Source organism: Prinia subflava, chromosome 2, assembly GCF_021018805.1.
Source record: "Prinia subflava isolate CZ2003 ecotype Zambia chromosome 2, Cam_Psub_1.2, whole genome shotgun sequence".
NCBI lineage: Eukaryota > Metazoa > Chordata > Aves > Passeriformes > Cisticolidae > Prinia > Prinia subflava.
This window is the reverse complement of record NC_086248.1, coordinates 97,842,484-97,869,442: the sequence shown is the minus strand read 5'-3', so window position 1 is coordinate 97,869,442 and position 26,959 is coordinate 97,842,484. Positions and strand designations below refer to the sequence as shown.

General features: G+C 40.8%; 1 protein-coding gene across 4 annotated transcripts in view; it reads right to left on the bottom strand.

The window, feature by feature from the left end:
* XDH (xanthine dehydrogenase) overlaps window positions 1-26,959 on the bottom strand; it is a 109,661-nt gene that overhangs the window by 36,064 nt on the left and 46,638 nt on the right. For 3 of the 4 annotated variants that reach the window (XM_063391151.1, XM_063391152.1, XM_063391153.1), the window contains 6 exons: window positions 14,172-14,369; window positions 6,394-6,451; window positions 3,959-4,055; window positions 2,691-2,799; window positions 1,509-1,635; window positions 664-725 (listed from right to left, as the gene is read on the bottom strand). In XM_063391151.1, the coding sequence (XP_063247221.1) occupies window positions 664-725; window positions 1,509-1,635; window positions 2,691-2,799; window positions 3,959-3,996 (336 nt within the window). In that variant the 5' untranslated portion in view covers window positions 3,997-4,055; window positions 6,394-6,451; window positions 14,172-14,369. Of the gene's footprint in view, window positions 1-663; window positions 726-1,508; window positions 1,636-2,690; window positions 2,800-3,958; window positions 4,056-6,393; window positions 6,452-13,352; window positions 13,552-14,171; window positions 14,370-26,959 lie in introns of those variants that run through there. The other variant, XM_063391150.1, reaches the window with a different exon arrangement.

Sequence of the window (26,959 nt, the reverse complement as noted above, 5' to 3'; positions counted from 1 at the left end):
ATTGCAATTCTGGATAACAAAATGAAATTAATGGGCATCACTGTAAATTCTTTCCTTTTGATATTTAATGCCAGTGTAGGCCTATGAGTGGTAATCACTGAAGTACATAATGATCACTTCACAGCCTCCAGCACTCTTTCAGGTACAAAGGACTAGAGAAAATTTATGGCAAAGCTTTGTACTGCACCCAGACCAGCAGAAGAACTCTGGGCAGGAGCTATAAAATAGTGACTTCTACTTCTTTCCAGAGCTATTCCTGCTCTGCAGCTGATCTTTCAAAAAACCAAACTCCTCACTAGATTTTTCCACAGTGTGTCCCAACCAGTGCACCATACCTTTACTGTCCACACCAGGATCAGCTGTATTATGCAGAGAGGGTGAGTTTTCTGAAACTTATAGGAAAGAATTACAGAGTCTGATTACCTGTGATCCAAAAAGGGACCATCAGATGCATCTTATTCAAGTGTCCCAGCAAGTGGAGAGAATAAAGGGTTTGCTCTATCTGAATTAATGCATGAATCACACAAAGAGGTCAAGAGTTGGAGCTGGGTTGTTGGAGGATATACATTTCCTTCCTCCCCATTTGAGTCCATGGCATGTTTCAGTAACAGAGAGAAAGACAACTTTCCAGATTTTTTCAAAACCTCATCTGAAGCCACTTACTTTAGCAAATGTCCTGTATCCTTCCAGAATGGCTCTGTAGCCTGTACACCGACACAAGTTCCCTGCATTGCCAGAGCAAAAGGATAAAGATTTAGTGTCATTTGGCTAAAGACTTCTCTTCTTTTAGAACATTCTATTGTTTCTCACAAAAGCTTCTCAAATCTTGATACAGCTAATGAAAAAACTGGGAGGAGGAAAATTTCATTAGGAACCTTGGAACAACCCTACCATCCCTTTTTGTTGAAATTTAAGCTGAAATTCATTTAGAATGAATTCAATCTGTCTTATTCAGTATTCATTTATCTCAATTGTGTGATTTTAATCAGTATACCAACTAGTCTGTCTCTTGAATTACACACAGATTGCTTTCTCCTGCATCATCATTCCTCTCAGATCACTGTTGGAAGCACAGTCATGACTCTAACCTCAGCAACAACAGCAGCCTCTCACAGGATTTACACAGTTGCATTCTGCCCCAGTTCATCATTGCACGTTTCTGTCTTGGTCCTTGGCTTGAGGACATGTTCTCTGTCCCTTCTGCAGGCTCTTGTGACAGCAGTGAATAAACAAGGACACTTTTAAGCCCCTCAAGGACAGGCTACCTTTTGGTCTAAGATGAGTGGGTTCCTAATCTCAGACTGAGGCCACTTGCCCCTGCTTATGGACTATGATGTTCACTTCATAGCACCTGGCCGGTCTCTGAGTGGAAAAGCTACCTCTTAACCTCACAGCCATCAGCTGTTTTTAACAAATGCATTAAATAATGGTGCACCTCCATCCCACTGGGTGAGGCAGATGTAATAAAAGCAGAACAGGTTGCACCCCTGCAGGGCTATGAACATTACCTTGGAAAGCATCTTCGATGTCCTCCATGTGGGGCTCAGGGTTGTTCCGAAGCAATGTGTACATGGACATGACAATGCCTGGAGTGCAAAAGCCACACTGGGACCCATGACTTTTTGCTATTCTCTCCTGAGAGAAAGTAAAAACCACGATTAGCCCATAATATCAAGGTGAGTTCACTGTTGTGCTTGTTTCTATTACATTTCTGTTAAAAGCAAAACCCAGCATCACAGAGGAGCTAAGATTATCATCAGATGTTGTCTGGTCAATTAGCCTGTGAGACGGCCTTCAAAGAAGAGGGCAGCCTGAAAAGTTTGCACCTAGGCTTTGAACTCAAAATGTGACTGAAGGCCACTAGAAGATTCCAAGGAGATCAAGAGTTCTTCAGATTTACCATGCTAGGAAGGTTTGGGCTACCTGCCTAGACCTGAGTTTGAATTTCCAAACTTAGCTGTCAGAATCTTCAGGTGGGGGGGCAGAAAAGAAGAAAACAAAGGTCAGACTGGCTGCCATCCATTCATGCACATCAAACCTATTTTTCACTTTGTTGTTTACTCCCTCAGATACTGGCACAAGTCCCACCCACAGTGCAAACTGAGATGAATCACAGTTTAGCTTAAGGGCAGCTCCCCAACAAAGAGAGGCAAAGCTGCATTGTAATACCTTGCTTGAAGAGCAAGGATGCACATTCCTGTCACTCCTTCTCACCAAGAATATTTTGAGACTCCAGAAAATCGCTGAACCAAACCTCACTTCACTACTGCAGGGAAGGTTCCTAACTATGCAAGACCAGAAACCAAAGTCATTAATGGAAGGCCATATAGGGAGCCCAAATCCATCTCAGATTTCCTAGCTCCAGGTCATTATATTAGCTTTCCCTACAATATCAGTCTTCCCAGATCATGATGTGAATGAAATACAGCCATGCAGCCCAAGGACAAAAGCATTGGTAATTCAGCCAGGATAGGACCAGTTAACCTGTTAGGGGTAGAACAGAGCTGTATCATTGTCTCAGGAGTTTGATTCTGTTACTTAGCCACTCGTGCAAGTATGGATTGCTCAGGTGGAGACTCAGCCTCGTGGCTTTAGCATTATGGTGGAGGTTTCAGCATCCTGGAACAGCTTTAATTAGCATAAGAAAACATGCATAGAGGGCTTTAAAGTCACCAGTATTATTAGCTTACCTGGACTGGGTGCAGCCTGGATTTTGTGTTTCCTATGCCTTCAACAGTAGTTACAGCCACATGATGCAGGGCACAGATTGGGAAGAGACAAGCATTGGCAGTATGGTGGCTAAAACAGCATATTAAGGTCATTTCATTTGACAGTGCTGCTCAGCAAAGGAAATAGGGAACAGGAGCAGCAAAGAGTACTCAGAAACTACAGCAGTGGACACAACAGGAGCACACAAATAGATATGATACACAAATTAATCACAAGCCAAATCCTACAGCACTCAGTCATCCAAAGTTCTAATCAATTTCCCTTGCAGTTTGATCTGGGCATACACTGTAGGAGTTCACCTAGATATAGCAACCTTAAATATTGTTGTTGCATGTTAAGATACAGAACCCATATAAGCAATTTATAGGGGCAGACTACAAATACCAAGATGTTGTGCAGCTGGACACTTGCAAAGTTGCATAAGAGCCTGGAGTTCCCAGTCTTTTAGCTAGAAAGATGCTTCTAGATGGTGGAACATGGGGAAAAAGTCTAGGCTGAAGGTAGAAGAGAATAATGTTGCCAAAACACATAAGAACTAGCTATTTTATCTCATTTCTATCAAGACAGAATAATAACTCTAAAGGTATCTTATTCATGGCCATGCTATTAAGTAGAACCACTCAGGGGATCGAACTTATAGTACCACCAAGCATTATTCCAAATATATTAAAGATTTCAGTGCTTTCTGTTCCCCACAGTAAAACTAAACTGGGGCCTGTCTCTCTGTCTCATCCTCTCTCTCCCTGCATTCCCCTTTTTGTTTGATTCCATTGTTTCCCCTTTCAATTAATTAAAGTGAGAACAGGAGGAAATTTTGTCTCAGGAAACGATTTTGAAGGTTACAATACAAGTAGAGAGAAAATTTAATATCTGCTGGCATATAGAAACAAGATTAATATTGATTGTATTGATATAATACAATAACATTAAAGATTTTATCACAATAATCATTATATGGATTCTCACAGGAAAAAGCTACATTAGAATCAGTGCAGATATTGCAGGGCACAAATAAATAGTTCTCTATCAGCATCATGCAGTGCTTTAAGAAAAATACTTTCTTATCTTAGGCTTCTGAGCTTATGTTCTGAAAGTGAAAAATTATGTTTTGGCAGAAACCTTCATTATATAACTTTTTTTAAAAAACTGTACCATGTCTGGTATGTCAGGAACTTGGATCTGTCCCCATTTTATTTCTCTGTTGCAGAGCTCAGATTGCAAAGGATACAGGATTTTCTTCCGAAAGGGATCATACTTGGATATCATAACAGTGCAAGCACCACATCCACCTTCTCCACAGCCCAGTTTGGTTCCACACAGGCCCACTGAGAGAACAGGAATTAAGGAAAACATGAACAGTATTGGCAGAAACCTGCTCAAGTCGTCAATCAAGGCTGAGCAACAAGTTCTTGCTGGAAACAAAGCATTTATTTCTTCTGCTTAATAATTTAACATAAGCAAAGTTTCAAAAGCTGGCATGTGACTATGGAGATCAACACCCAAACCCCTCATAAGGACACAGCCCACACTCCAACAGGCTCTTAGAAATAAACAAAAACATATCCTCAACTGCAACAGTGCCAACTTTCCATTACTCAGAAAAGGAAATGACATAAGGGAGATAAAGCACTGGTAATTGCTGAGCAGGAGCTGTTCAGGCATGTAGCCACATCCCTGAGCCACACAGTGACATCCTCCATCAGCACCTCTTACTGGTGGGGCTTGACTTCTTCCTACACCTGGTGACTCCTACCACTCAGAAGGCTCCCAGGAAGGGCAGTCACTCAGGCTACAAGTTACACAGTTTAGCACTGGCTGCGAGCTGCATTTGAATTGTTCACAAACCACCTGCATTTCAAAAGTCATGGTCTGGCCACCCCATTTATGATGGTTTGCCAATTGATAGGGACAAAACCAGCCAGACACACTCATCAGGAGCTTGGGTCCCATAAAACCATAGGAGGGAGACACTGAGAGCCAGAACTCATGGAGATACACAGACACCTGGGAACTCACAGAGCGTGTGGTCTGGCCTAAGCAGATTCCTCCACACACTGCTGACCTCATGGCCATGCTTTAAAATCAGGAAGTTCATCAAATGTTCTGCAAAGGGAGTTCAGAAGATTATTCCTTGGGTCACTTCTGCTTAGGTTCCTTCACTCATTGGAAGGTAATTAGACATTTGTTTATTGCAAAGAGGATTGGCCAATGTTGAGAGATTTTTGGTGGGGTAAAAATTGGCTGACTTCATTGGCAATGGACACATCAAGCTGAGATAATCAGTGCCTTTCCTTATATCATAGAACCTTTGGAAAAGCAAGACACTGTGATAGCGGGAACTCAATTCATCTTGACTTCATGGCAAACAGTATGGCACTGACCATTTCTAGAGAATCATAGAGTCATTTAGATTGGAAAAGATCTTTAAGATCACCAAGTCCAACCATAAACAAAATGCTGCCAAGTCCACCACTAAACCATGTCTAATGCAAACATAACACTGTCAAGTCCATGATTAAGCCATGCAATGAAAGCCACCACTGCTTTTCAATCATGTGCCTGCTTGAGCAGAAGTACAGCTTTGCTATGCCATCCAATGTTTCTCTTGACAATAGTGCTAACCTGCCTCAATAAAGCATTTTTCTCAAAGTATTTGTCTGACCTGACCCTAACCAGACATCTACAAAGTAAGTTAACCAGAATGCTCATGTACAAGATCAGCAGGGTTTGAAGAGCTCAGATTCTCTCTTTACAAAGCTATTTGCATTAGTTAACAAGCTTAGACTTAAAAGTTCTAGCAGTAACACAGGCACACCTAGGCACAAGAGTCATGCCACTTACATTTCCTCTTGACCTTTATCCATCTATGGTGTATATTCAGATAAATAGAGCTGCTGATAGTTCTGCTGGAAACCTCAAAGAGGAGTGTGATTCATGTCCCTGTACTTCCTTCAGCTCACAGACAAATGGAACATGGCAGCATGGTACGGATACATCAACACAGCTGTGAACAGTTTGGCAGATGTACACACCCAGCTGGCCAGACAAAAAACTCAGAAACCATGGAATGACACCACCTATGGAACCAGAGCTGGTACAGCCAGCCTGGTCATCACAGCAACAGCTACTCAGCTCCTGAAGCTGCTCTGACTCACTTGATGACCAGTTTCCAACAGGAGTGAAACATGAGCTCATGTAAACATGCCCGTGGTACATGGGGGGAACCCCTGCCTCTGAGTCTGCCACCCTAGGCCATCTGATAAACAGCACAGAATTATCAATTTATGGGATATTAGCTAGACAATATGATGGTTTGGCCAGAAAATTCTTTATGATTTGTGTGGAACAAACTTAAATCTCCTTGAATTTTATTGCCATCGCATTACTGCTTCCTTTCCATCATAATATAATTCTGCGAAATTACAAGTTTTTCCTTTAAAATATTAATAAATCATTTAAAGTATATAATTTAAAAATTGTTATTGTTTAAGCCTGGAATAGCAGCTGTAATCTTTGCCAGCAAGAAATACCAGACAATGCAAAGCACTCCTTCTTACACTCTGTGCAAAAGCTCTGCCCAGTACTGAAGTGACAGAACAGTAAACAATTATGAGATGCTGTAGGCATTTAAAGCCTTCTGCAGTTTTTTCTGACACTGGATACATTTTCTTCGTAGATAAGTTAGCAGGGTTGTTTCTGGGTCCACATCTTTTTCCACCACCTGCAAGAGGGGAAAGATATTGATAAACACAAAATGTTTTACAACACAGATAAGTTAGCTGCAAGGGAAAGTTTGGTCTTTCTGCAACTTCTTTTCCAAAGCAGGGAGCAAAATCACTGATCATTTCAGCAATGTTGGTCACGTATCCAGACACAATGTTTCCTTGAATTTATTATGTCAGAGTGAAGTATATGCATTACATACATCTGAGCTTTTCAGTCAGGGCACACTGAGGAAAACTTAAAAAAACCCTTCATCAAAAACAGCAAACAGACTTAGTAGTGAGGAGAGAAAGAATTGTGTTTTGTATTCAAATTTTGGATTCCTGACATGTCCCAAATGATGTCTCAACTTTACTGACCATGAATAACTGAACTCTGCCCCTTCTATTACTGTTAGAAGAGACAAAAAAATGAGCAGCTAAACAGAATGACAGAAAGAGCATCAGTAATAGGCTTTGCAGAGGAAAAAAACCTCAACAGTGGAAACTGTAATGTGACAACACAGATGCAGCAGGACAGACAGCAAGTACCAATCCTCTGAAGTTTCTCCTTCTACCCTTGTAACATTAAATCAATCAGTATTACAATAGTAGCCATCCTAAATGTGGCAATACAAAATTCCAAGAAAGGAGAAATTTTTACTGAGCATTTTGAGCCACCGCCATCCTACTAATAAACCACACTACTAAAAGTTATCCATTAGACATAAAATAACCATTAAACATTTGACTTTAACCTCTGCCCAGTGGTCAGAAACTAAAGTCCTGCCCTTGCCTCTAAATGGCCACAGGGCTTGTCTTCCCCTTTTTCTGTTATTAATAAAGTGTCAAGAAGTTTTTCCAAATTCACTGTGTGATAGAATATAATCATGTCCTTGGCTCTTATTTTATGCAAGTCCTAAGTACAGTAGTTACAGTTTATTTAAATTAATCACTTCCAGTTTGAAGGGCAAATTGAAACCAGGGTCATTTGTGCAGATATTTTTTACTTCTTTTTTTCACTGATAAGAAACCTTCTCAACCTCTGTTCTGCTTCAGTTTTATGCCTTTGACACGTGACAGGGTTATTCTAAAGAGACAAGGTTCATACTTCCTGTTTGGGTTCACCTTTTTGCTACCAAACACAACTGGTCACTTTTTGCACATCTCATCCCTGCACTGAGGATGATCTACAGGAAAAAGGGTCCGTTCTAGTTTGAGAATGTCATATTGTTCATCATGCAGCACTCATTGCTGCTATTCAGAGCAGAGTGCCCCTGTTCCCTCACATCCTGGGCACATAGAAACAAATAAAAGCATGCAGTGGCTCTTCCACCACCATCTGGTTACATCCCTCTGCAGCAGCTTGGCAAACAGACAGACATGAATAGGAAATTCCAAACATCCCTGTTACTGTGAGTGGACAAATGGCCTTTCAGAGCCATCCCACAGGCAAAGAGTGCCACTGTCACACTGAGTTTCTTCCTCATGTCTGTGACAATGGCCATTGCAAACACTTCCAGAGCAGCTTCCAAGGTAGCCAGGCACAGAGAAGAAACTTCAGAACAGTTAAAGACTATTCTGTGCTTATGTCAAAGAAAATGTCTCAAGAGGTTTTCTCGAAAGAGTCCAAGAAGTGCTCAGTTATATACTCAAACCAAGCAATTAAAAGTTTGGCCCACTGGCTTCTTTTCAGGAAGCAGGAAATAAAAGACAGGCTTAGTCATTCATTTTTCATTTTACCACTATCTCCATGTACTTTCAGTAACAATGTGTGAATGTGTGAAGTCCCAAAGCCAAAGCTTCGCTCAACCTTATCAGAAATTGTCTCCCACCATGTCTCAGACAACCCACACCCTTACTCTGTTCTAGCCAACAGCCCTGGATTGCTCCTTCAGTCCCTGCAAACCACTCCACTGGAGCTGTGGATCTGCAATTCTGGCAGAGACTGGGGTCTGAGGGAGATAATGGGTAAGAGTTTGGAGAACATTCTGGATTAACACAACTCTCACACATCACAGATCAAGGAGTCATTTCTCTTCACTTCAGATTCCTGGTGGGAGGATGCTTGCTGATGAGTCTCTCTTGCTGGGCACAGAGAAAGAAGTTTTTACTGTTCTTGCCTTTTGCTCATTGTTGTTGATGCTGGTTTGTCCTCCAACATATTTCTCCAGTGGTTTGTTGCAATCACCTGCTGTGATTTGTTCTTAAAATATTGTAAAGCCCTGTGGATGGGGATAACACTCCTTGTCTAATGCCCAGCAGAATAGGATTCACAGCTCAATATCACAGTTCCTGCTCACCTCCCCCAGTGTCCTTGTACAGAAAGAAACTGAATTCCATCCATTACCTTTTGTGTTGTAGGATCAGAAAACTTAGATACTACGGTTAAAAAAATACTTCCCCATTGGTAAGTTACTGGTTTTCAGTGTTTGGTAATTTGTTTTAATTTGGTTTTTTAAATCAAATGTCATACTGCAGGTATATCAGATTGACAGCCACATTTTGACAACTTAAAACTGGCTTTTACTGCATTTGGCAGCTTAATTATTAATCAAATGCAGAAAGAAACATTGTTGAAAATGTTAGGATGGTACAGACAGTCAAATGACTCTCAACAAGTTTACTCTGTACTGCTGTATTTGTACTACATGTCTGTTTGCCTACTGATTCTAAGAATTTTAAATATTCAAGATCCACCTCAGCAGGGAGCCTAGCCTGGCTCTGCAGTCCTTTGTGCTTTTAAGCACCACACAGAGCAGGTTCTGAAGCAGTTCTTTACACCTTTAGAGCACATGGACTAGTCCAGAGATGTAGAGCTCACTTCCCCAAAATTTTATGTACAAAACTTCAATTTCAATAAATATTTTGTTTTTCAACTTTTCTACCTGCCTCTCACTAATTCCTATAACTTTGCCTTTAGAACATAAAGCATCCTATTTAAATTATTATTCCCAGAAAGTCATAGATTTTTCAGTTTAATAAAACAGTAATTGAACAATGTAAATAGAGGAACAGGAAGAAAGAGAAAATAAACTTCTCTAATTTACCAAAGAACATGCTAAGCATTCCATCAGTTGGGGTCTACAAATAAGAAGCAGATGCTTTCCTGAAGGACAAATTCCCATTCAATCACTAATCCCTGGTCACTCAATAAGTTGCAAGAAGAGAAAGTGAAAGGTTTTAACCAGACTGCCACCCAGCAAGTCAGAGCAGTCACATGTCAAGGTCCCCCAAGGACCATGTAAAGGTCCCCCAGGGTGTGAATATTAACCACACAATGTAAATTTGCTATTGGCCATGAGAACATTTTGTTCTGCTTTAAATCAGCACAGTGAAGGCTTGTAAGCTGCTGTTTATGTAGAACCCAAAGGTTCACAAAGCTCAGAAAAATCCTGTGTTTTAGCTGGTCCTATCAGCAGCCTAACACCCACAGACTTTGGAAGTAGTAAGAGGTCTAATGTGGCTTCCAGCATAGATCCTCCCTTAGCATTCAGAGTAGGAATAGAAATACTGAATCCACATGTTTAAACTAAAATTACATGCTACATATGCATGAGACACTTGTCAGCCAAGGAAAAAACATTGCCACTATTAGCTTTAAATTGAGCATGCTGATTTGCATTCTAGTCTAGGCAGACTATTAAGATAACTGAGTTAGTTGTGTACCAAGCTTTATGCCCAGTGAAGTAAACAGGTGCTTCAAATAAACAGTCCTGAATGTAAAGTATGCTCAGCTGTTCCAAAGAGACTTTTCCTTGACAACAGTGCAGACTGAGCTAATGCAATAGAGAATTTGCTGTAATCCATGTCCCTATCTTACAAACCACCTCTTATCTTATGGTTTTGCAGAGTGACAGAATGTCAGCAGCCCATTTGCAATGTCAAGCTGTCATGAATTCACACAGCAGTAACCTTTCCCACTGGCCATGTTACCACAGTGAACCAACTGGAATATTTTGTCAGGGCCCCCAGTGGATAGAGCCATATCCTAACTTAGAATCACAGAATGCACTGCCTTGGAAGGGACTCACTAAGACCATCAAAGCTCAACTCCTGGGCCTGCACAGGACACCCCAAGAATCACACCAGGTGCCTGAGAGCACTGTCCAAATACTTCCTGTAGTCTGTCAGGCTTGGTGCTGTGACCACTGCCCTGGGGAGCCTGTTCCACTTGCAAACCCTTCCAAAGCAGCTCCCAAGCTGTTCCAGGCTCAATTACCCTCTGGGTGAGAAACCTTTTCCTAACCTCCCCCAATGGATGCTGTTTCCTCAGGTCCTGTCACTGGCCACCAGAGAGAAGATATTGATGCCTGCCTCCCCACTTCCCCTCTTGCTACCTGCTGTTCCAGCAGAAGCACACTTCCAGGCACTTCCCACCCCTCCTTCCATCCCATAGCCTTTCATGTGCAGCAATGTCCCAACAAACTCTACAAACTGCAACAGAACAGAGCACCCCATGAGCCCAATTCTCTCTCTTAAACCTGCATTTGGTGGGGTTGTAACTTGAGCCACTTCAACAACGCACACAAAGAAGGGAATAGAAGGAAAAAAACCACTGGAGGCTCTGGGTGGAAGCAAGTGAAACCTGCTCCTTCACTAGAACTGCCTGCACCATGAGGCAGTGGGAAAGGATGCTGAGAGAGCTTTGGCATTTAAATGAGTTGGTACCATTGGTAATATAAATCATTCCTTGGTGTATTTTTTTTAGCCAAGGTGCCAAGATCACACTATGATAAACCCCTTTACACATGCACATAGTGAGCTCTGAGAGATGGCTTTTGTAAACAGGAACAGCAGTTCTATAAAAATTAATGAAATGCAACAAGGCCGGTGTCACTCCAAGCAGGTTTATTGTGTGCAGGACACAGCAAGGACAGACAGAAGATCCAGAATGAACAGGTTGTTTTCTGCTGATGGCCTTCAGGGCCTAGGCTGCCATTTCTAACCCTCTCTGCCTCACTTCACGTGCATAAAAAGAGAGTTCCACAGGGCCAGCTCTAGGCTTTGACCAACAGACATTTTTATGTGTTAGTCAAAAAGTTTTCTCCAGAAAGAAGGACTTTTCTAACAGTTTACACAGAGCAGTGCTCTTGTAATAACTGAGCCTCAGCCAGTGCTGAAGCACCACTTGTAACAGCATGCAGGAATTTGTTTATAAACTCTTCATACGTACCATGAGAGGCCTATTGGTTTTGAACCTCAGCTGATCTGGCACCAGAACTACAATTCCCTTTTACTCCAGCATACCAGAAAAAAAATCAAACAAGACGGGACACTTGGCTTGTATCCGGGTCTGGATTGCCCAACACATTTGTGGCAACCACTTAATGAAAGATCTAAAGAACTCCAAGTTCACCCTCTACAAATTGAGGGTCACAAAGGAGGCATCTCATTAAAACTTCACAGAGAAGAAGACAAGTTAATGGTGTGCCACTTGCGCCCACCACAGCAGAAAATTAATCAGATAAAATTCACAGATCATCCTGTGCCACAATTTCAATTACCAGACTCAATTAGCTAGTTACAATTAACTTGGAGCTTTAAGTTTTCATCTCTTTCTAGAAACAATGAATGGCTGATCTGTCAATTAACACATATGAACCACTACTAATCTGTGTGAGCAAAGCTTTAGTTGTCATCTTTCTCTATAATACCTCAGAACCAAGCCTGGGCTCCACATCAGTATTACATTCAACAGCTCTATGACTAACATTTACTGCATACTAGATAAACTTCATTCTTCAGTAAACTGTTAATATATCAAGAAAACAAAACATTCATATCAAATCCACTACCATCTTGGAAAGTTCTAATTCGGGATACAAATTCATAACTAAAACCCCTAATTGTAGCCACTCTCATCCACATTCACACTTGATTAAACTACCATGAAAGACCAACAACAGCAAAATGGATAGTAATCCTGTGTCAGTCTGTAAGGCAGAGCATAGAGCTTTTTAACCAACTGAGAGTATTGTGTGATCTTTCAAGGGATTAAAAATTTCATAATTTAGCCCAAACTTAGTATACCACACGATTTTACCCCTAAGCAGTGCACAGGGAAGGTTTGCAAAACGTTGGTTCCACACAAGGGGATATGCAACCCTCTTCCCTCTCCAGCAGGAAGCTACTTTGGCACAAGTTCCCTTGCCCAAGTGTCTAGGCAAGGGGAAGGTGGAAAAGGCAGCACTGAGCTGAGCTCAGAAACAGAATTAACTTGGTAGCTGGTCAAAGAGTCAGCTTTGACTATTTACAAGCCTTTGAAGGTGCAAGGCTGCACTGATAGCCAGGCAAAGTCCAAACTGAGGAAAGAGGGCTCTGGGACAAACTGTTCAAATGTGTCCATCATGTGCAATGAGCACCCCAGCCTACTGTGAGACATAGTCACTTCTAAAGTTATTGCCAAGAATCAGTATGAGTTAATGGGCTTTCATTCTAAAGAGCTTTCTAGCTTCTTAAATGGAGATGGAATAAACATTTTTGTAAATCCCTTTCAAAAAACAAATGTTAGAATTACTTATTGAGCATATGAATTATATATGGATGCTTCCATTTGAGTTACATTTTCCAGATCTGTTGTAAGTACTGAAATTATTTCTAGTAGAAATGCCTGTATTAAGCGGTGCACACTTATTTAAAAGTAGTTACTTCAGAATTGTAGTAAATTATTGCCAACAAATCTAAAATGTAAAAGGAATATTATGTAATTGTGTTACTCTTTGAACAATTCACAAGGTAAAGTCAAAGAAGAGAAAAAGCCATTTAGCAAAGCAATATGTAGTCTTCACAATTTAGTATTTAAAAGCCATGGAATTCGTGGACTTTTCAGAAAACTTCAGAGGAGGAAAAAGATGACTAGAAAAGTAATCAAGCCATAAGCCAGGAGCAAGCTGGACAGAAAGCTGGAATCTTCCTTACCTTTTTACCATTCACAAAGAAAACAAGTTCATCCCCTGCCTCATTTGGAGCCATCCTGCACACCTTCCAAACTTCTCTCAAACAGGGCCACAGACCACCCTTGTGAGGGCAGCCCTACTCCCCACAGCAAAGTAAGCACCAGCCACACAAGTAATACGAGCCTGCCCCAACAGTGTTTGACTTTATTTCTACATCAGTGCCCTGTGAAACCCCATTTTATATAAGAGGCAATGAAGAGGCGTGCCAGCTGCGTTTGGTTGGTGCTTCTGCAGCCCTAATGACAGAAAAGGAGCTGGAACGAGCAGAGTGACCCGCCCCTTTTATACAGAGGATCACAATTCAGCTGCATTCCCTTTAGATTATCCTGCCAGGTTCGGGTCACTGCCGTGTGCCACTGACACGGCTGCTAGCAAGGGATTCACAGGGTTTTGCAATGCAATGCAAACTTCGGGGTGGGTGGTTCTCCCAAGCTATCCCTCACCAAACAAATATTGACAAGAAAAAGCTGTTTTCCTTGTTCTGTGCACAGCCATCCACCTGGCATTCACCACACAGACGTCTCTAATGACAGCACCTGCTTATTCTAAAAGATGTGCTTGATATGTGCACATCTGCTGTAGACTGACTGCAAGACTATTTCACTATTTTTCCTCACAGTTTTAAAGCTACAGTACCCTCTGCCTGGGAGGACATAATTTAGGCTGGTATGTGTTTGTCCACATAAAAATTCTAGAGAATTGGCACTCTGGTCCAGCACCTCAAAAGAGCTGCTGGGCTAAGACCATGTTTACACTGGGCTCCTAAAGCATTTAGTCTTACCTGTTTTGGCTTAATCCTCACATATTGGTTCCTAGGTGCATGTTGCCACTGAAACACAGAGGAAAATCAAGGATCTTTTGTCTTCCATTTCCCTGGTGGTGGTTTCTTCTGGCTTCTCCATTACACAACCACACATTTTGCGTGAAGTCTTCCTGTTTTTTTTCTTCCAAAGGTGTTGGCAGAATCATCCACAGGCCCCTGCATATAACATGCATTGGTTTAATGAACAAGATACCTAAGCTGCTAGTTCCAATTTAAAATTCCACCACAAAACAGCACAGTTCCAAAGTCTCATGGAAGTTTCCTAGCACTGTACCTTATCCTGTCTGCTCCATTCTGATTCTTGTGATTTTGCTTTCCTTCTTCAGTTTCAATTAGTTTTGATTAGGTTTTTTTTTTTTTATTATTTCTTTAAAATCCCTGGGAAAGCACTATATCAAACTCTTCTTCTCTGGTACCTCTCTGAATAATTCATGAGATAACAAAACCTAATTAAATTACAGTTTTCAGAAATATTCTTTCCTTCACTATTATGGAAACATTTCACAGTGAATACAATACATACATTCTTTTTACCAGCTTTTATCTTCTGTCTCATTCATTCTGTTTCCCAGTCTATACCCTAGAACAGCTATTTTATAACAAGTGTCAAAAACTGTTTCAGCCTTCTTTACTGGCATTTCGGTTTGCTGAAAGTAGAGTTCACAGCAAACTTGTGCTTAAGACCAGCTGCCTTAATCTACGTTTTCAGTGAAGCTGTGCATAGCTGAACCAGTGCTGACACCTATTGTCTGGCACCTCCCACTGTGCAATATCAGAGTACTAGAAAAAACACTTTTCTCCAAGTATTCTTAAGCTGTTGCTTTATATTTATGTGCAAAGTTTACACAAGCACTACCCTCACGTAGCAAGCTTCAATCTCAAAATTAGTGTACACAAGGTTACTACTCATTAATAGTTTTGTAATATTTCAAATAACAATTACTGCATATAACCACAAGTGACGTGTTATTACAGCAATCTTAAAGCAACTAGCCATTACAGCATTAACACCAAAATCAAACTTGTTTAGCTTCCTAATCTGTATTTTCCATAATGCATGATGCAGCTCTTGGGTTTAAAGAACATTTGCAGTCTTGTCATCACTTTTTAAAGGAAGCCCATACTCAAATTTTTGCCTAGCCTTGGTGATAACATTATAGGTAAACTATTGCTTTGTGCTAAATCAGTAAACAGCACCTTATGCTATTCCATCACAGGAATTTGATCCATCAACCTACTGATTTATGATCCATCAACCTACTACATACATAAGACAAAAATAAAGATAAATACAACCATGATCATGATCTCTATATGTAGATTAGATGATATTTTAAAACTTCAGACCTCATCTCAACAGAGTCACTGGTCACACAACACCAAATTCACTCATTCTCTCACCACTCTGATGGGATAGTCTATTACTATACCCATTTCAAAGGCTGAGAAGTAAGACATACAGAACAGGAATTTTCCCAGAGCTCTAAATAACTCTGAAGCATGAAAGCATGTGCTATTGAAATCTCTTGTCCATTTTTTGAAATCCTACCTGCTCTGAAACAGAACAGAGGATTACCGGAAATCAGAGAAAAGAAAGTGAAAGCTAAAAAAAGCAAACTCACAAAACCCTCAACCCAGAACTCCTTTAAGTGAGCTAAAATGGAAACCTTTCCTCAGTCAAACAAAAATTAATTATGGGACAAAGTATTCTGACTTACCAGTCAGATAAAGTCTAGCAGGTTTCCCATTTTAGAAATCATCCCTTTGCCCATTCATAACTCTGAGATGGAAATGTTCTGGAAGTTCTAAATTCCTTGCAGTCTCATTCACTTACTAAAGAGCTCAGAAAGCAGTTGATATTAGCCAAGAATATATGTATTTTTAAAAAGCAGCTGACTTTCCTCATTCTGACTGATTAATCCTGTAGATCTGGCTGCTGCAATAATAGTAACAATAATAAAATCTGTTCTGCAGATGATCACATGTGTAGCTGAATAAATACAGTGAAATTTATGGAAATTATGGAAACACCATTCCTGACAGGGGTTTACTGCCAGAATTAGGTAAATGGATGAAAGTACAACAAGGAAACAATGCCAGGGGTAATAAAGGAGAAGATTTAAAACAAACAGAAGTAAGAAGATTTATTGCTCTGTTCTCATGTTCCTTTTCCAGGAAACAAGAAAGTACAGGTGGCTCTGAAGAAAATTCTATGAAGGGATTTATAAGGAGCAATTTTTAAAGCAAATACAAAAGAAAACAGAGTCTCAAGTCAGTGCTTTAATGCAGGACCCCCTGTATCAAACTTCCAGTGTCTGCACACTCACTCTGTGTGCCCACTGTCCCTCTGGAGCCACTGTGGCTAAACCATTGTGGACAGAATCTTTACTCTGAATTGGAAATAACCTGTTTGCTTTAGTTCTGGTGACTCCTCTTCTGTTGGCTCGTGTGTTTTTTGTGGGAGCACACACTGGACACTCTTCAGGGATCTCAAGAAGTCTCTACCTGGTGTTATCAGGGTCAGCCATGAGGGCATACAAGGTTAATTAGAGCTATACACACCATCTCTTATTTCTTAAAAATCTCTTTTTAGAGCCTCAGCTATTGGTCGTTGTGGTTTTTGTTCTAAGTGTTCTCTGTATGAGTTTAAAAAACCCCAAACCATCATAGAGTAATGATTACAGATTGAGTGTAGAGACAGAGTGTGTTGCCTGAGGATGTTTGTTCTTCTCTTTGGCACCACCTGTCAGCCACTGGTGAAGACAGGTTCCTGAAAGAAGTGGGCCTTTTATCTTACTGGGTAGGGACGTTCATATGTTATTGCCAAAATCTCCAAAAAGAGCTCAAAGAAACAAAACCATTGGGGATCCTAATACAGACAGTAAGCTTAATACTCTGCAATAACAAAACACTCCAAAAAACCCCAACCAAACACCAAAACTCAAAAAAAATCTCTACACAAAATTGCCATATGATTATGAAAGCAAGGTACTGCACATTTTTTCAAAGGCATTTTTCAGAAATTAGAAAAATTAATTATGTTCATGCACTTTCCTATGAGGTGTCTAAATTCCCTTCTGGTTACAGATAGAGATTTGAGAAAGATCATCGTCACAAAGCAAATATAAATTTGATTTCCTCATTGAGGTTTGTGAGTGGATACCTCATTATTCATGAATCACTTATAATTCAGTGTTCAGCTTCTAATTGTACAAATATTGTCTAATTGTCCAGATTTATTGCATAAATTATGATCTCTTCACTGCCTTTGAAGATGGGTGGAGTTTAATAATAGGTCTTTTCTTTGTCCTACCACCTGTCTTCCTATGAGAGCAAGAAATGAACGAGGTTAGCCAATTCAGCCTTCTGATGAGGAGTCCTGGCTGTCACTATTCTCCACAACAATTAGCAAAGCATGACTTGTTTCAATTCATTCAGCATTTCTTCCATTGCCTTCTTCCAGTGAGCCAAACAAAGGATGTTTCAGATATCTGACCTGGAAAGCAACTTCTTTTCAAGCAGGCTTGTTTATATGTGTTCCTTGTCTTCAGCAGCACCAAACTTGACACCTATCAGTTGTCTTTTACCTCCTTCCAGGTACCATGTGAGAGAAATTTCCTGTACCTCTCCTGATAATCTAGCTCAATAAAATCATACCTCCTTCTTCATCTTTCTTTCTCTTCATCTGTTGACATTTTAGGAGCATCTTTTGTATTTAAATATTATATCTCAGACTTGCAGAGACTGGCTGTTGCCCCTGTCACAGGTGGATGCATTGTCTCCAGTGGTGTTCCAAGGGGAAAGCAGGAGGGAAGCTGCTGCAAGAACCACACAGGGCTCTTCATTCTTCTGAACAGCTGCTAAAGCACTGCCTCTGGCATCTAAATATCCCATGACATTCCAAGATCCCTGCACAGGCAAGTAGGAGCTTCTGGGCCAGATTAACTTAGTAAAAACTAGTTCCCATACCATACCCATGCATAGCTAACTTTCCACTGCTTTTCTTCACAGGAGAGAGTCTCTACAGAGAAGTCATCCTTGCTTGTTTTGTTCTGCCCCTGTGAAGGTATGAATTAATTTTGTTTGGGAGATGGTAATACCTAGTTCTCTCTTGCCTGTACACTGGATGCAATCTAGCATGTGGCTCCTTGACAAAACTCTGATACCAGCTATATGAAGTAAATTTCTATTTCATATACTGTCCTGAGCCTGCCAGGGCACCTGTACAAATCCTCTGGCTGCCCTGTGTACCTCATGGGTCATCCTTTTCTCATTTCAGAATGCAGTATTTTGATGGGCAGTTCATTTGAAGGACAAGAACTCCTCCACAGCTGCTTCTGCTAACAAAGAACCAAAAAGGTTTTCCTGAATCAACCAAACATTTGACCACTCTGTCTAGGAGGGATTTGTATGCCAAAAGCTTGTAGGCATCCCCCAGCTATTTAAGTCTGCCTAAGACAGGGCTCCTCTCTCCACAAACACTGCCTTAACAGTGACCTGCACATCTTAGTACCTTGTACTGTGATTTCCTTCTAGTTCCCACCACTGAGATGGCCCATCTAGACTGGACAAGCGTGGCAAGTCAGTCCCACAGAGACTTTCAGAAGAGTTTTGCTATTACCTTAGTGCAGGAGAGCAGATGCCATCATCATCACTGAAACAGGCCAGTTGTCTCAAACTGCAGCCATCATGGTCAGCTCATATCCCCCAGACCCTCTTGATTTCTCTTCAAAACAAATTAATTCTAAATAATTTTCCACTAAGCAACAGTAACAGACCATAAACATCAGGCAGAAAAGAAAAAGACAGTTCTGGCTCAAGAGCAGTTGCTATAAACCCAGCATGCATCATTTAAGGTGAAAATTAGGAAAGCCATACACATTATAGCAGTAACATTGAGGAATGCCCTTCCAAGAGAAGCAGTGCATGAAAAAAAGATGAACTGCTTAAAAACTGAAAATTGAACAGCCTATAAAGTGGATAATATCTTAAGCACATATTGCAGAAGTTGAAACTTAAATTACTTCAAGTCCTGTGTTTCTCATCCAATTCTACCTAGTGTCCACACGACAGATTTTCTCAAGCCATGTTCCTGACATCCTACACTCTCAATTTGAAGTAAAAGAGCCTTCATAGTGTCAAATTTAGTTTATTAAGAATGGACAGGAAAGCAATCTGACTGTATGTAGAAAGCCTGTAATGATGTACATCTAAAATGTGTCTTTGAATCCCTGACTACTCAGAAGATATATTTTTAATTGCCTGGATTACTTTCAAACAGAAGTACCTCATAGTCAGGCTCGTTGCTTTCAGTGATAGACCCAAGCATGAACACTTAAGGACACTGAACAGAAGTCCTATAGCATCATTCCTGAAGCTTTCTAACTCACGAAGAACAAGTTACTTCCACTTTTCAAGCATTCCATTGGAAACCAGTTAAATGAGAGATTAATATATTACTTCCATTGTGCGTCTTCAAACATTGCATGATGAACTTACAGATCTTAAATATTTCTGATCCTTTACCATGATTGCCCTTTATACCACCTGATTACAGCTATCACAAAGGTTTCATCTACCTTCTGAATGGGAGTGGCTTCCTTTTCTAATAAAAAAGGCTTCCCCTACTGTCATTTATATGCAATATTATTATATATGAGAACAAAAGGTAGGGCTGATAGTTTTCTTGGGTTGACAGGAGGCTACTTTGCATCATTCAAGAAGGCACTGTGAGGTTTTGATATTTACTGACAAAGTAATTACAGGCTGTTGTAATAAAAGACCCAGCATGACTAATGAAGACACCTCACTAGAGTACAGATATACCTGTACTTTTGGGAGAATGCTGATGATGTATGTTGATGTAAACATAATTAACAACCTTGTTAAATTAGAGGTGACAAGATGGGCTTTAAACAAATGTCTTAGAAAAATACTTGAGAAAAATTGTGAAAGAGTAAGATAAAGATGTGTGTATACAGAAATTCTCAAATTTCCCAGAAGGATGAGGGAAGTTGTGTCCTAAGGGTTAACAAGGTTGGGACTGCAGAAATTGAGAACAGGCTGCTAGTTGTTTCCTGCTCTGTTATCTCTATTGATAGTGGGAACGTCCAATCACACCTGTCTGGCTTCTGCTGAGTAAGCCTGTGATTTCTTTGCAATGGTTTTTCAGTGACCCTTCCAGGAGATAAATCAGCTCTAGAATAGCAACTCAAGTTAAGTGGTTAAAGGAGCCAACACTACTCACTTTGTTAAAGACAACACAAACAACAACAAAAAAAGTTTTATTCCCTTGAACAAAGTATAAGGTACTCCATATAAACAAAAACACAGTGGAGTGGAATTGAGAACTTCAAATCCATCTCCCCTTGAAGACCATAATGGTTCCAATCCTAATTGAATTACATACATAAAAGCATTTCTGTTCCAGAGAAGCTGCACAGTGGTCCTAAAATATCATTTGGTTTATCACCACAATAGAATACTTGAGATACAAGGGAGATAATTTAATTTCTGTGTCATAAAGCTTGTGATCTACAACAAAAGCTTCAGCGGAAAAAAAAAAAAAAAAAAAAAAAAAAGGGCTAAGATACCCAGAGGAAAAACCGAAAAACCTAGTTCTTTTCTTACTGTTTTTATGGTGGTAATTACTGCAGCAGGTAATAGCTTTTAGAAGGGACAAGTGTGGAGCCTGTAACATTTAGCCTCCTGCATATTCTATGTCTTACAGAATGTTAAGCATAAAGATGCAAACAGTAGCCAGCACTGAGAGTTGAAATACCACAATAAAACTGACAGAACTCCAGCATCATCGACACCAAGCTATTGATACCAAGTACCCACATCCTGAGGAGCTTCCATGGTCATCTCAAATACCCTCTTTTTTCCATCATCACATCATCCCATCTCACAGCTGTGCACAGCAGAAAGTCAGAGCTTTAGTTTAGAGAATTGATCTGTTGCATTGGCCAGCAAATATTTGTTCCTGGTATTTACTTGCTCTGATTTAATCTCCTTAATTCAGAAGGTTATTTCTCTCAGCCACATTTACAGTGATGGTGAGCAAAGATGAGGAACAAGGCCCCAGTCTGTTATTCCCTGCTCTGCCACTTCCCCTTTAGACAGGACAGCTGCAGAAGAGGGGAAGAACCACAAACTAGCAGAAGACCCATCAGATCAAGGATTGGCAGCCACTTAGAGATGTGGTGACTATTACTTTAGAAACAGCTAAATGTGATGGTACACAGGTTTTCACTAGACACTGCTCCAGAACCTGTATTTTATTCTTCAAAGGCTGGTGCTGTTTCTTACACTTGCCTCTTTCTTTACAAAATGAAGACCTTAACCAAGCTGGCCTTCAGACCCTCACTTTGATTCATCTACTGGAGTCATGCACTGAATAGTCTTGACTTATCTGTTAATAGAACAAATACTTAGATGAAAACAGACATTGTTATTTTATATCTACCTTTTAAATTCTTCAAAGTGTACAAAGCATCCTTCCAAAATGAAAGATTCTTAGAAAAACAGCCTGTTACACACATTACACTTCCCAATTCTATGTGGATAAAAAAGCTAGTTTCACCTTAGAAAATAAATTACTGCAGTACACAAGCTGGACAGCCTGCCCAAACAGCAGGACAAACAGTGATGACACTAAGGGTGAAATGCTCGAGAGCACTCAGTGCTGAGCTCTTTTCTCACTACACTCAGTGAGAGAGAAGTTAAATAAACATCAAATGCTTTCTGCATAATTCCACCTAGTGAGAAGCCACCCACTGTTTTCACTGAGACAAGAATCTGGACCCAGAACCTGTACCCTATTGACAGAAACATCACATGTAGATATTTTCACTTTGTTTACAGTTCTCAGGACTGATGCCCCAGAAAAAATGAAGCAAAGCCAAAGAAAGATCAATTAAGCAAAAGTAAACATATTAGAGTGTTTTTCCACACTGACCTGAGAGGCACAAAAACAACATAAGATTGAAGAATAACAAAAGTACTACTGATTTTCCTGGAAGAGTGTTTTGTTTTGTTTTCTGGAAGAAGAAACAACTACAAAGTAGCTTATTCCACAATGCATAATCCAGTGAATTTCCAAAGGCAGGAGAGTCTAGAGAGTTCAAAGCACATTCTCTTATCACAACTCCAATATCTCTGTTATATCTTATTTGGTTAAAGAGTTCTAGTGAGTACAGACTCTCAAGTAATGCTTCAGTCTTCTACAATATAAATGGAATGGTTCAATAAAAACCAATTTACAATAAAACAACTCATTAAAAATGCACATAGATAAAATTAAGTACCCACCAATTTTGGGGCACTGTTGATGACCTCGTTGTTTTTGTATTTTCCCATGCTTTGAATTTCTCAGATCTCCTACCCTGACCAGTTTTATGTCAGCATTCCTTGTAAGAAAAAAACATAATTGTCCTTGATCCCTTCCCTACACTGACATCAGGGGAGGTTTGGATGCAGAAAGGTGACATGATGTTCAGGATAAATGAAAGGGAAAAACAATTTTAGAGCTTTCATGGTCAGGGTCTGCTTATTTGTGAAAAGCCTGACTCAGCAGTGACTTAACAAAAAGCAGGCCCCTATTGGGCGAGGAGAGGGAGAGGATCCCAGGGCTGGTCAGCCGGAGAGGTCAGCAGCAGGACTGCAGGGGAGGTCAAGGGCCTGGCAGGCAGTGCCTGGGTGCTGCTCCCAGTGAGGGCAGGCAGGGATGGCTAACGGGGCACCAGCAGGGTATTTCTCTTGCCCACCCTGCTCTGGTCACTCCACAGCCTTTAGTGGGACACCAGCACTGGGATAGGGATTACCATCACTGCTCCAGGCTAAGACGTGGTGCAGACCAGCTTAAATGAACGTTCTCACAAGCAGACATCAGAAGAAGAGAGGACCTGCAAAAAGCTCAGACATCCCACTGCTGGTATAAAGGATAATATGAGTAAGGACCAGCACCCCATGGAGCTTCTGTGACCCCCACCTCAGTCTAGTGGCTGCTATTCCCAGCCTGACATGGGCTCAACTGTCCAGCCTGGGAGCACCAGGGCCATGAGAGAGACATTTAGGTAACATAACCACCAAAACAACCAGGGGCTAAATAGAAAAATGGCTAAGGAAGACCAGAGGCACTTTTAAAGAGAAAATTAACAAAAATAATTAAATTTCAGAATAAAAAGTTAGCAAAGAAAACTTATTTGATGGGACAAATACAATAGATTCTTTAAAGAAAAGAAAAAATCGCTAAATTATTTCAGCTATAAATTAAAAAGTCTTCTGGCCCTGCCCAGACTGGCAAGGCAGAGCAGGATGATTTCCTGTGCAATTCAACTTCTCCTGCACTCCTCAGGACACTTCAAAAGCTGCCCTGACAAGCTATAAATAATTAACTTAATCCACATTGTGCAAACAACAGAGCAAAAGATTACAAAATTCATTTATGCAATTGAGACATGCTACATGAGGACACCCAGAACACACCTCAGCAGGCTGATGAGCCTCTTCTACTTTTTATACATGAAATGGAAAACACAGGGAAAATAGATACAGCATAAGGTAAATTTGATTTAAAATGTGGAACTCCTACACTGGAAAAAAGTGAAAACAATTTGTAATTTACTCATTGACATTCTTCCACACAGCATTACTAATACTGAACTTCAACAAAAAAAGACAACGCAACAATAGTTGTTTATTCTATTTACTCCATTGTAAAAACTAAAAAAGGATACAAAATTTGACTATCTAGACAAACTAGGATAATCAAATGATATAATCTTGTTTCCCCTTTAATTTATGTTCTGGTAAGAAGATGACAGTTTTCCTGTAAGCTTCTTATTTAAAAAAAAATCTTCACAAATAATTTCAACAAATTGTTCCTGATGTATTGATAATGCAAACTTCTACAAGTGCTCCCCACAACTAAAAAAGTTTCCAAACAATTATGACTGGCTAATTACAACTACAAATCATAGAATTGTTTAGGTTGGAAAAGACTTCTAAGATCATCAAGTTCACCTGTTAACCCAGCACTGCCAAGTCCACCACTAAACCATGGCTCTGAGTGCCACATCCACACCTGGAGGTTTTAAATACCTCCAGGAGTGGTGACTCAACCACCTCCCTGGGCAACCTGTTTCAGGGCTTGACAACCCTTTCCATGAAAGAAATTCATCCAATCTAAACCTTCCTGGTGCAGCTTGAGGCCATTTCCTCCTGTCCTGTGTCAGGAAAAGAGACTGACCCCTGGCTACAGCCTCTTTTTCAGGTAATTGTAGAGAACAGTAAGGTTTCCCCTGAGCTTCCTCTTCTCCAGGCTGAGCCCCCCCAGCTCCCTCAGCTGCTCCTCATCAGATTTGTGCCCCAGACCCTTCCCCAGCTCCACTGCCCTTCTCTGGAGTCTCTCCAGCCCCTCAGTGTGTTTCCTGTGGTGAGAGGCTAGAACTGAACAGAGATTTTGAGGTGTGTCCTCACCAGTGCAAAGTGCAGAGGGACAATCACTGCCCTGATCCTGCTGGCCACATTTTCTGATGCAGACCAGGATGCCATTGCCCTTCTTGACGACTTGGGCATGCTGCCAGCTCACATTCAGCCACTATCAACCAGCATACCCAGGTCCTTTTTCACCAGACAGTTTTCCAGCCACTCTGCCCCCAGCCTGTAGTGATGCCTGGGGCTGTTGTGATCCAAATGTAAGACTGGCACTTCACCTTATTAAATCTATACAGCCAGCCTCAGCCCAGCAATCCAACCTGTCCAGATCCCTTTGCAGAGACTTCCCACCCTCCAGAAGATCAACATTCCCACCCAGCTTGGCATCACCTGCAAACTGGCTGAGGGTGCACTCAACCCCTCTTCCAGATCATTGATAAAGATATTAAACATGACTGGCTCTAGTGCTGAGCCCTGAGAAAACCACTTGTGACTGGGCAGCAGCTGGATTTAACTCCTTTCACCACCATTCTCTGGGCCCAGCCACCCTGGCAGTTTTTTTACCCATCCACAGCCTTTCTCTCATCCACTAAGAAGACTCAGAAGACTCAGACTATCTGTGCTATTGAATCATTTGAATACCATCATACAACTGAAAGTATTCATTTTCTTGCCTGGAGAAGGCAAGCTCTTGTCACTCTTGCTTGGTGAGATTTTATAACCCTCTTCACTGACTCCCAATGAAAAGTTCAAGACCAAATTTAACATTTCTCTTTTTTTACCCTTTCCATGTTAAGTATGTATGAAGATCACTGCACACATTGGAGCTATTAAACTGTTCATCTGTTTATCCCACATCTCCCACAGTATTTTAAATACTTCTGTACCTTCGTGGTACAGAAGTCAGAGTTAGAAGGACAATCTGGTTGCCAAGTTATGGCAATGCATTGGAACTCCCTTTCCTCAAGGAAAAGGAGAACTCACTCCAGATGACACCTACTTTAACAGGACAAACCCCATACTTGGAAAAGCACAGGCAGACGGCATTCTCTGAAAAGATGACAATGCTCTGATGAAGAGGTAGCAAGTGACTTATGAAGTTAAAGAGGTCTAGAGCTTTTTTCCCACTGAGATGTCAGAGAACACTTTTTTGATGGCATATTCTGTGTTTTAAGCCTTCTCTTAGGTAGCATGGTATTCAGCCTGGGTCAAGCAGTTCCATAAGAGGCAAACAGCACTCTTGGAGGCAGTGCTACACTGAGCTGAATGCACCCAAGCTCAACAGAAGACTTTCTGTATAAATATGTCCACAGACTACGCCATGTAGGGGTTACAGTGTTCACACAGTCAGACATCTCGTCTATGATTATGATCAGGTATTCTGGGTATTTTGAGTTTCTCATTTACCACCACAGAAAATCCAGGTGCAAGAAAGGAAAGGCTGGGATAGACTAAAAGCTGGAGGAATGAAAAAAGAAAATATTAAGATTCATCTATCTCTTCCATAATAATTATCTGAAGACCATGACTCTTGCTGCCTTCAGTTGAGCTTTTACTCAGAATCCACTTTGATTCATACAGAACTGTAACTTCAAAAGTTCCTTTGAACTATGTAAATAAAATAATAATAAATATGTTTTGATAGTGACTCCCCTGAAATAATTTCTTGAATTGATCTGACTACAACAACTATGCCAAAATCTTGTGTATCTCCACTGAAAATCCAAATTGATTCAGGACTTGTCCCATGTGTTTCAGACTCTTCAGCCCATGTCTGATTGCAGAAGCAATGCCAGACTTCAGAATCATACTCCACAGTGGATCCCTGCTGCCTCAACTTCTGACCATGCTGCTAACAGAAGAGTGATTGCCCCTCTGATACAGGCTGTTTGTATGGGAAGGTGATGACATATTCCCTTCCTTATATTTGTCCCCTATTCAGGTGTCTACTTCTTCTCTGCAGTTTAATCACTCAAGGCTAGTTTACTGCCCCCTTCATACAGTCTTTCTGACATTGCTTGAATGTCTTTCCCTCATTTAATCTCCTTTTCCTGGGCTGTGCTTTCCAAGGATCATGTTAAACAGAGCAATGTCTTCTATTTGACTTTTTCAAACTTGTGTCCAGTAAGGTGCTGTGGCTTGGTTTTTTTGCTGGTGCATCTCATTGTTCACATTTTATCAACAAAAATTTCCTTTCCCTTTTGATTACTGCTAGACATTCTTAAGACATTGTAACAGCAGCTAAAACCTGCCCAGATAGGCTAAACACCTGGTGCAAGCACATGTATTCGGGTCTGCTGTGAACA